Here is an 11,777-nt window from a genome sequence, read left to right on the forward strand (position 1 = left end):
TGTAGTTTAATAAAACTTTGATTTATAAGATAACTAGGAATTGATAAAAGTTTCAGCTACTAACATAACATGAAACATTTATTTGTGCTTGTACTGTTTGCAATTTAGTTTTCATAATTATTTTGTTACAAATTAGGTCTGCATGCTTCAACTTGCATGAAAGACCAATAAATCATTAATTCAAATGAAATCCTCCTTATAAGAAAGAATGTCCTTGTACAATGTTTTTGGCATAAAGGATCAGTTATCTTTATTGTTGTGAACTTTTGGGACATGCTTACAGGATAGACTAAACTCGAGATGAAACAGTTTATATAATAATAGTTACCACATCCATTTTTGTCATTCTATTGCTATACAAGCTAGATTATTTGTATGCACTGTGCAGGCAAAGTCTTAGAGATCATGAGCCTACCATAAAGGACTGTCTGTTAATCAAGGATTATATCAGTTAGAGGCCACCAGCATCTCTGACTGAATGAAGATCTTGAATTGGGTGAATCTTCCCATCGTGAGTGCAATAATGTTGCTATTCTGACCATCAATCAGTAAATTAAAAAAAAAAAATCACATCCTATTATTTTGTTCACTACTAACCAAGTGTTTTGATGTTACATCATTTATTTTATTCACAACAGAGGATACATTTTCTGTATTTCTGAATGATTCAATTTATTTTCTGTGTTCTCACAACAAAAAGTGTTAAGAGAAAATAAATACTTTGCCAAACTGTGCACTGCAGTGGTGACCATGTGACTGAAATGGAATGTGTTTATTTACCCAGTGAATACCTAATTTATTCATAACCTTTTCTCTTAGTGTAACTTCTTTCCTAATTCTAAGGCACATTCAGTTTGAATATTTCAAGCAGGTTTTAAGAAAATTACACACGACAAAGCTGGAGTAGAGCTTTTTATATATATTTTTTTATTATTAATTTTAATTTTCTGTATTTCTGCTTAAGTATGTTTCACATAGTAGTTTGTATTTTTGAGTTCTGTTGTGAACTTCTTATTGCTCCTTGTTCTTGTGATCTAACATTGAACTTTAGTCATATTTTGACTGGTGCTATTTTATTGCTTTGCTTCATAGGTTAGGCCGTGTATTATCTTGTCCAGTTATCTTACTATTCTTGATCTTTGTACTTGAATTTTTACCATTTACAATCCATATTGAGGATATTTTTGAAGCTGTTTCTTGCAACATGAGCATTCTATGCAGTCTTAATAAAATTGCATATACAGGTGAGCCCTTGTTTTCCCTTTTTTTAATTTGTAATAGTCATTCTGAAAACATGATATATGGAGTTAAAGGAAAACCCATGCACAAAAATATTAGCATAAATAGCCTAGTTGCTTTGTGCCATAAAACACCAAACCAAGCAACCCAAAAAATATTAACTAGAAGCTTTGGAATAGGGGTTCATGTGACTAACACTTGATTGTAAGTGATTAAGGTACGTGTGAAATTAGAATTGAAATTGTGTAAAATATTTTTTTCACATTTTAGGTGTTTCTCACATTCTAACTCAAAAAAGATCCAAGTGCAGAAAACCTTCCATGAATAATTTCAACAAGGTGATGATATCTGTGGGAAAACGAGTTCTTCTAAATCATTTTAATAGAGTGTAACTTGCTCTAACTATATGATAAGATATTCTTTAGTGGATGTTCCAGTGAGTTAGAAAAATGAACGTTTTTTAATTTAAAATATTATAGTTGTGTTCTTTTTGTGCTAATTTGCTAATGTACAGTATATTGTGTTTTTCCAGACATGAGAATTTATAAAGTCTTATTGATACAGGGCTTTAGAATGTGTGATAAAATTTAAAATGGTAGTCTGATATCAAATGTTCTTTGCCCTTAGAACCTGAAGAAGTTTTATTACATTGCTGGCTTTGGCATTTTCTTTCACACCAGTTGATCTAAAACACAGTGTGTTTACTGATTCTTCTAGGGCTCTTTTTGATGTTCAATGGTGTAAAGTAAACCCATCTACAGTGCCACCTCAGCAAGTATTTGTCAGTTGCAATTTTTGTGGGAAATCAGTAACATCTTACATGCAGCATTTGGGTCAAAGTCAGGGACTACGTACATATGGTCGCTTTAACTTCCCAGTTGGAAACAAGTCAAAGGTAAAATAAACAGTGGCTTTCTAAAATAAGTGTAGGAAAAGGAGATACATCCTAGAAATAGAATATTAATTCAGTTTATAATTAGTTTATTTGTGTAATTTATTTTATACTAACTAGTATGATGAGTCAGATTTGATATCAGCTACTGGTTCAAGCTTATTAGCATGACCTAACTGTGATATCGGTATTCAAGGAGATTTTACACAATGTTCTTTCTCATTTAAAACTACCTGACAACAAATTATACTGATAAATTCAGTACTGTAGTAGTAGTAGTTTGTTGATGATATCAGGGATTTCTGTATTTAGTATTAATCTTAACTTCCAATATTAATCAACACTCAACAATATCTGAAGTAGACCATCTTTTCTAAAACTTATCAAGGTTTCATTCTCAAATGTTTAATTTTTAGATAGTGTATAGAGAATTTGAGGTTTCCCTCTCAATTTTGCAAAGAATGATATCCTTTTCTTGTTTAAACATTTATGGGGAGAAAATTGTCTATCAAGCTTTGCGGTAATAGTTAACATTTTAATATTACTATATTAATCTTAAGTTCTAAAGGCTTAAACACTAAATTAACAATACTTCGTGGTGGACAGAGCATAGACTGCTCATTGTTTAGCTTTGAAACTAACAATAAATTAAAAAATCAAGCATGAGAAACTAAATTTTTTTTTATTTTTCAAAGATGCAAAAATTGGCTTCAAAACATCTAAGCGTAAAAAGAACAGAAACTAAACTTTATCATCGAATGTTTTATAGATCAATTTCTCAAACTGTTTTCTTATTTCCAGAGGTTTTTTGTACTAAATGTGTATTGAAAATATATGTATAATTTTTTTATCCTGCAGAATGTTAAGACTAATTTGACAACCTTATTTATTGAGGATATAAATTAGTTGTTGAAGGAAACCAATGTTTAATGGTACAGAATAAATGTTTTAAAATGACTGCTTAAGTCTCAAAATAGAATGAAACATTTACTTGTTAATCTTTTGCATAATGATGAATTTATAAATTTGATTTTGGTCATGTGATTGTTTAATAAGGTGTTTAGCTATTACCTTTTCCTAAACATTGCATTCATAATGATGATGTGGTAAGATATCAAAACATGTAGAGTATGTGAGATGGTCAACTCTCAGGTTTATGTCTTTCTGTCTCGCAAGAAAGAAAATATTATGTACTATTAATATTTGGTTTCCTTCAACATTTGTGTTTACAAAATTTTAATCAAGTGTGGTATTAACTTTGATGCTGCAGTAAATAATATATTTATGCCATGTGCGATTAATTCCACTCTGTTTATTTGTTATTAAATACAGCACTGAGCAATCAGTGATAAGCAAGCTTATTTTGAGCTCTTCTGCTTAGCATGTTTAAGCTATTTAATTGTACACGTGTATTTTATCCCCACAGTTATTTTTGTGTTATTATAGATTATTAGTTTGTCCTGCTTTAATTTAAGAGAAATAATTTTAATCACAGTTTCTCCTCTCATTCACTGTCATTTCATTGTATTTGCAGGACAGATAGTAAGAATTTTTGCAAAGTTTCTGTATGGGGAGACAGTTGAATTTTAAGAAGTAAACTCTTGTTATTGTTTTAATGGTAGTGCTTTTTTTTTATAAACAGTAATTTTGCTCCAAGTGTATAAGAAGTTAAGTGACAGCAATGTATGAAGTTCTTTTTCCATTTTAAAGTTTTTTTTCAAGGTATTTCATAATTTCACTAAATAAATATCTACTTATTGTTCCTTGATTTTAAGATATATGAACACTGTAGCCATATCAAAAAGGCTTAATTACTTCTTATCACTACCAATTTGTTAGTGTTCTACAGCATTAATGACTGTTTCTTATTATGCTACAGTCAATCTTTTTATGTTTGAAAATTAGATGACCAGCTGTCCTGGGTGCAGAAAGCCACTTCCACGATGTGCTCTGTGTTTAACAAACATGGGAACCCCGGCAGGTGTTTACTGGAACAAAGGTTCTGAACAAAAATTAGGTACTTCATTTTTAGCTAGTATTGTCCTGTTACATTATGCCAGTTTCATTAAATTGATAAGTATTATGTTAATGTATAGTTTAATAAATTCGAATCTGTGCTTAGTGAATAAATGTTTTCATCAGTTAAATAATTATAATATGAATGTTCAACATTCATAAATACTGATGATTTCAACTTTTATTTTTTAAAATAATACAAATATTAAATAGCTTTAATTTCTTAAAATAATTTTTTTATTATTATTCATTGGCACTTTATCTTGAGTAATACTAATATAAAATGAAATATTTTACCTATTTCTTATTCCACTGGTTATTTAAAGTGGTAATTTTTTTATATTGTTATTATGATATAATGATGTTAAATTGTTAATTGTTTTTTCTTTTATCAAATTCCAATTCACAATTAATTCTTTTGTTTTGTAAATACTAAATTTTAAGACCAACATACCAGATGTTTTTCATTTTATTGAAGTTACTAGTTACAATTAACTCTGAATTCTACAAGTTACCTGTTGCTTTTATGTGTGACAAATGTATTGAAAGTAATGTTATTCATTGCAGATAAAGTTGAAAACAAGCTTTCAAAATTTTCTAGTTGGTTCACTTGGTGTCAGACATGCCGACATGGTGGTCATGCAGCTCACCTTATAGAATGGTTCAAGTAATTAGTGTATTTTTTTTACCTCTTTTACTCATATCTCTGTGAGATTGTCAGTTCAGAAGTGTGCACTTTATTTCTTTGTATTCAGTTTAGCATTTGAAAAGAGTAAACTAGGTAATTATTTCAATGTTTGATGTAGGAAGTTCAGGACTCTAATTCTTTATCACTTGAAACAAACAAGCTGTGTCATTACATAATCATTCTGATGGTTGAACAACATAGCCTAGGTCATCAATTCTTCTATGTATTACTTGAAAGAGGTAGGCTAGGTCATTAATTGTCAGTGTAGTGTTTGAAAATGGTTGGCCAGGTCATTCATTCTCCAGTCCAGGTTATACGAATGGCAGGCCAATTGCTGATTTTTTATCGGGTTTTAAAAAGGTAGGTATAGATTATTAATGGTTCACTATCAGGTGTAAAAAGGAGGCAATAAGGTAAGTGATTGCTCACTTCAAAGTTTGATAAGTTAAAACTGGGCACTAGTTGGATTGCAGTTTCTGACAGTTGAAGGAAATGTCACAAGAGATAAATAATTTTGGGTAATATTAATTGTATTGAAGGATATAAAAACAGTAGTTGTGTTGCATTTTTCGATACTTCATTTATCTAGAATTTTGTTTATAGGAAATGTTTTGAAAGATATATATTTGATACTATAACCTTCATGCTTCTTAAGCATTTACATTGGCATATGTTTTTTGCAATGCTTTCTTTCACAATTTCATGATCACCATAATAGATAAGCAGGCATTGGAAATTTAATTATTTTTTGTTTACATAATGTATGAACAACTTTTTAACACTTTCCTGATTGGTGGATGTTCAGGTTACTCCAAAAGTGTGTTCTCAGATCAACTTTCAACATTTAATTAAAGACTGTAATTCTATTTCAGCATTTTTGGACTGTGATGGTAAACTCTTTGGATGATGTAATTTTTTTTAAAGGAGAATTTTTAAGTCTTATATATATATATATATATATATAAATACAATATTTACAATATAATTATACAAATATTATATAAATAAATACAATAACTCATTTTATTTTCTTACATATTGAAAACAAATTGTTAATGGTTGTAAATTGACCTTTGTAAATATTACTGTAAAAACATTACATTGCCTAACATAAGTAATGTATCACTATATTGTCATTGCCTTCTGGTAAATATCATTTATCATATGATGCTGTCCTCATTGTAAGTCAGTGGTAAGCTTAAGTACTTTTAACACTGAAATCTATGGTTCATGTTATGGACAAATCTTAGATGGCTCATTTTGTAGCTCTGTATTGAAACAGACAATCATGTTATGACATTTAAGCAAGGTTGTGGTTCTGTAATGGCCCAGTGGCAAGTCTGGAAACCCTTGTGCCAAGTTTAAAGCAATTTGGTTAAGTATTTTCACTGTAAAAGCAGAAAGAATAGAATATCATTGATCTCCTTTTAGTCTGGAAAGAGTTAATTGAAGAACCCAATTTATGAGTACAACCCCAACACTAAACTTAACTATAACACTATGTAATGCAAATTTTGTTCCTGGATAGTATGTTCTATTTCTTAATTGTTTATGTTGTCAAAGTACAAAAAATGGCCACTATTCCCTTCAAACTTTGCTTTTGTGACCTGGATAATGAAATGTAGAAATTAACCTATTTTCTACGTAAAAACAGGCAATTTGCACATTTTCATTTACTTAAGGTCTGAATAAAACAACGTATGAATCAAGATTTACATGTATTTATACTAAAGTTATACAAAAATGTTTAGAAGTGAGTAGTTTTTTCGATATTTGTGACTGTAATGTAAATCACTTTCACATATCAGCCCCCAGATATAGTCTTGGCATTCGGCTTCGTTAGACCAAGATCTCTGATCAAGTCATTGAGGTCTCTTTGCTTGGGGTAGTATGGGTTTCTCTCACCAGCTGAATCTCTGAAATTGTAATCTGGATCTTCAACGTCTACCTCCTCTTCTGATTTGCTGCTATCTTCTGAGGATGGTTGCTTTATCTCTGGCGGAGTGGGTACAGGGAGCTAAGGGCAGCGTGACACTGGGGCAATGAATGATGGAAGGTTCAGATACATGATAGCAGATTCATTCTTGTCAGCCCAACTTTTAGAAGGGTCTACTATGCAAAAGTAGCAATTGCTTGAGTGGTCAGTGGGTTCATGCCAAATTCTTTGAATAGCAAATCTCATGGCTCTCTTTTCTCCTCTGTACCATCCTGCAAAAGAGCAAAATAAAATTATTTCATCCACAACTAATGTGTAAGAAGTTCATACAAAATATTTTATATTTGATATTTTTTATACTATTGGGAATTAAAAACAAAGATATTTAAATTTTAAAAGGTCTAAAATTTGTATAATATAAAATCTTACTATTCAAGCAAACAAAAATTGTCCATCTTACATTCTTGAGTTTTCTTGCAGTGCTCATAGGTAAAATGAGGGTTTATCTTGATCCCTGACAGGCATGCCAAAATATGGCTTGTAGACTTCACACATTTTAGCAGATGCTGTCACAGAGTACTTTTTTGTTCTTGTTTTGATAAACTGGCCACACACATAGCAGAATGTGTCTGGAGAATGCTTGCAGCTTCTTGTGGCCATCTCTGATAAAATCAGATAGGTCTATGTGTCCACTTAGGCAGCTAGAACTAAACTGAAGTGGTGAGCAGCAAGCCCCTGCATATATAGATATATATATTACTATGGAAAGTTCAAGAAAATTCTAAAAGGCTTTTGAAAATTCTACAACATTTTAGAAAATTCTTGTAAGTTCTACAACATTCCAGGAAGTTCTTGAAAATTTTTGTAAGTTCGAGAACATTCTGTATCAGTTACTCAGCACTAAATCTATCTGGAATGTTCTGGAAAATGGGTAAACTTGAAAATTGCAATACCAGGTCACAAAACCAAAGTTTGAAGAGAAAAATAGGTCTTTTCCATTTACTTTAGGTATAAGCAATTGGGAAATAACACTTTCTGCCTAGGAACAAGAAAAAGTAAAAATTTTATTCACATAGTGTAATCTTAACCAGCTAATATTAAATTGTATATTGTCTAATGAACTTTAGGCTTTAATAAAGAAACATGAGGTCTTACAAAATGCTTGTAGATAATTATCTCAAATGTACAAGTCTCTGAACTTTCAAAGTTAGTTCTGTTTTGTAAAGGTGTGTTTGTTTGTGTGTGTATGTTTTCTCATAGCAAAGCCACATTGGACTATCTGCTGAGTCCACCTAGGGGACTTGAACCCCTGATTTTAGCACTGTAAATCAGTAGACTTACTGCTGTACCAGTGGGGGACAGAAATATAAGTACTGCATTATGAAGTTGATACAACTGTGTCAATACACCATCCAACATTATACAATATGATAAAAATAAAGTAGACAAACAGATATTAACTTCTTTTTAATTTTTCTTTTTTTTCAACTGCAATTTTGTTGATGAAACCTAAGAATTTGAAAAAAGCAATGTAAAATGTGAAGTACTTAAATAAGTTAATGTCAGTAATATCTGTGTAGATAATAAATTGCAGACAAGACTTTTAAACTTTGTAAGAAATTATTGGTAAAACGTCTTTCTATATAGGTATCATATTGCAGCATCGATATCCGTACGTGTATTGTATCTACTATCATTGTGAGATATTCAACCTTACTGTTACACTTTCATAGATGTTTTTAATTAACCTTAAAACTACAATGTTTTTGTTTATTTCACTTTTGGGATACATATCAAAACTTTTATCTCAAATGTTCCTGTTCTTATTCCTGTACTTATTTATCTAACTAGTTAATTTTAGATTTTTGATGCCCTGTTAAGATATTTTTTAATTTCCTTTTTAAAGTGGCATTGATTTCTATAAGTAAGAGTAGAATTTCTAATGTTTGATAACCTTTGACATTTTAAAATGTCATTTTAATGATATTCATATAAATCATAATAAAACATTTGCACTATTTTTTAAAGTTTTTAATAAGACATTCAAAATTTCTTATTTTGTAAGTCCTTGTAATGTTCTTGTGTACATGTTTAATCTGTTCATGTACTGCTAATAGTTTAAGTATTGGTTCAGTGTCAGGTTTTAAGTATTTAGATGTATAATTTGATCATTACTAAACTACAGATATACAGTTGTTTATGTGATAATGAAAGTACTTCATATTCCTAAAATATGAAACAAATAAGCTTTATATGTTTTATTAAAGGTATCTAATATCAAAGCTTATTAGAAAATTGTATAAACTCAAATATCTTTGTTATCAGACATTATTGAATGACTTTACATATGCAATATGAAATTTTGTAATGTACACAACAAGACATAATGATTTAATTCTCTACTTAGGGACCACACAGAATGTCCTGTGACTGCCTGTAGTTGTAAGTGCATGTCACTTGATGCTATAGCCAATGTAGCAAATGCTACTGACAAATATTCTTAACTGAAGATATGCTGGACCATATGATGATGTGAGTTGCAAGTATCATTAAATTTGTGAGTGCTGTTTGTTATTAATACAACTTTAGTCTGTTTATACAGATGTGTGTATGCCAAACAAATTATTATTTTTTTCTTATTTTACATATATAAAAAATTATTTATGGATATAAATACCATTACTTGCAATAACAGGAATTTCTGTTTACAAAAGTTAGTAGTTTTCAATGTTAACGTATAACTTGCATGCATTCTGTGATTATATGTTTGTGTCAAAAAATGTATAAACTGATATAGTTAATAAAACATTTTTATTCAGCTAAGACAAAACGAGAAATTTACTAGGATTTCACCATGATATGTTAGTATTACTTATATTTATATTTATCTTATTTGCATGCTACTCTGTTGATGAAAAAGTGTATCTCAGTTATATAGGCATATAAAGGTAAGTTTTACAAAGTCAGTCTGTGATTGTAAGATGCAGACATTTTACAAATAGTAACTTCACTGTTGAAAACATCTTTTCACAATGGATGTATATGCAACAAACTTGTGTGTATCTTGATATTCATTTAATGATGAAAAAGCTGTTCAATGACTTGTCCTTTTAATTTAATTACATTAAAAACACTCACGTACGTACATACATACATACATACATGTGTATGTGTGTAATATATATATAATATCAGATATAATATTATTACAAGAAAGATTGTCAGCACTTTAATATATGAGATTTGTATATTTCTACACTCATGGCTACATACTTGTATATTGTTTTATATATTAAAAATTGTTCATACATAAAGCTGTATTATGGGTTATATGAAATAATATTATTGTAATGGTCTCTACTTTTTACAAAAATTAGCAATTTTTAAAATGTGTTGTAGCTTGAGGTATAAATTTCTTTACAGATTGTTGTCTTAATTACATTTCATAATTTTAATTTTTTTCTACAAGAAAGTTTGCTACTGTAACAAGTATTTAAAATAATGACAGCCATTACTTCATAATATTTTCATTGTCTTTCAGAGTTATTAGACACAATTCTTTATGTTTAAAAAAAAAAACAAATTTTAGGTATTTTAAAAGTGTTTATTTTGAAACTAGCAGGTTTCTAGGCCTGCTACAGTGGTATAAATCAATGTGGGTAGTATACACTAGTCACATTAGTTTAGGGTTGTGAATAAATTATCTTTTCTCATTTAAGTATAATTCAGTTAACCAAATAAATATCTGAATGTAAATAATTATAATTGAATGCAAGTTTAATCGCTGTGCCAACTGCTATCTGAAATATGAGGTTTGATCAGTTGAGATCATAACAGATCAAATTGCATCATGAATAAAAGTAACTTTCCTTCAGAATGTTTTAGAACCTGAAGATCTGTGAAAATGAAAAACTATTTGTTACTGTTGACTGATACACATATACGGCCAATTTATTGTGTTTAATATGTTTAAATGACAGTTTTTATGCCTCATTGTTAATAAATAATTGTGTTTCTTCTTGTTTCGAGATGGAAAAAAAAAGAATATAAAAACAGATATGTCTTATTCTTGTAGGAGCTTGGTGTCAGATAAGGAACAAGATAGATACTGTTACTTTGCAAGTCTTAGGAATACCTGCTTGCTAGTGTTCCAATGTGGACAACACAAATACTAAAGGACTGATATAAGTTGAACTCATCACTACAGGAAGTACAGGAATACAATATTCATGTTATTATTATTGAGCTCTACATTGTATAGTGTATTTATATTTAACTTTGTATGATTGATTGTATAAACATCACAGTTAAGGAGTTGTTTGAAAGTCTTTGTAAATTCTCAAAAGTAAAAAACTAGATGAAATGAAAATACATGTACGAATTTATAGTGACTAAAACTTTGTGAAACATTGTGTTTATGTTACAATGTATGGAAGATTGATTTTTCATAATCTTGCCAAAGGACTAATTCCCATGTTGAATAAAAATATTGTAACTTTGAATTATTTTGTCTCGTAAACTACATAATTAGTTACTGAACTTTACTAATATTATACTCAAGTTGAAGATCACAACTTCAGAGAGTAAAACAAATTTATTTTCATCAGCATCTTCTTTTTGCAACTATTTTAGGATGGCTTTTTTGATACACCAGAATTAAATTATTTCTGTTTTACTGTATTTAACCTGTTGCATTTACTATAGAGACAGATATATACTTGGTACATCCAACAGTTCTATTCCCAGAGACCATATGGGTATACTCTGATAAGAATTTTTTTACATCAAATTCAGTGATACGTAATTTGTATGGTCTGTCATTGATTACAATAGGACAATCAAATATAGTGTTTGTTATACTTTTTTAGAAATTAGGATGGTTTGTCTCACCAATTGTGGATACTCACTGTTAATGATATTTTTAGTTATAAACTATAACACCTAACAAGCTTCAGCCAACTTAGAATAATTGGGTTAGTTGTAAGTCCATATATCAGGCTAATGAT

The 11,777-nt window shown here is 29.6% G+C and overlaps 1 protein-coding gene across 3 annotated transcripts in view; it reads left to right on the plus strand.

The window, feature by feature from the left end:
• mio (GATOR complex protein mio) overlaps window positions 1-11,273 on the plus strand; it is a 74,328-nt gene extending 63,055 nt beyond the window's left edge. For 2 of the 3 annotated variants that reach the window (XM_076492900.1, XM_076492901.1), the window contains exons 24-28: window positions 1,957-2,134; window positions 4,037-4,148; window positions 4,715-4,814; window positions 9,179-9,303; window positions 10,847-11,273. In XM_076492900.1, the coding sequence (XP_076349015.1) occupies window positions 1,957-2,134; window positions 4,037-4,148; window positions 4,715-4,814; window positions 9,179-9,275 (487 nt within the window). In that variant the 3' untranslated portion in view covers window positions 9,276-9,303; window positions 10,847-11,273. Of the gene's footprint in view, window positions 1-1,956; window positions 2,135-4,036; window positions 4,149-4,714; window positions 4,815-9,178; window positions 9,329-10,846 lie in introns of all 3 variants that reach the window. The other variant, XR_013025919.1, reaches the window with a different exon arrangement.
• The last annotated feature ends 504 nt before the right edge of the window (window positions 11,274-11,777 follow it).

The sequence above is a fragment of the Tachypleus tridentatus genome, chromosome 3 (assembly GCF_004210375.1).
Source record: "Tachypleus tridentatus isolate NWPU-2018 chromosome 3, ASM421037v1, whole genome shotgun sequence".
Taxonomy (NCBI): domain Eukaryota; kingdom Metazoa; phylum Arthropoda; class Merostomata; order Xiphosura; family Limulidae; genus Tachypleus; species Tachypleus tridentatus.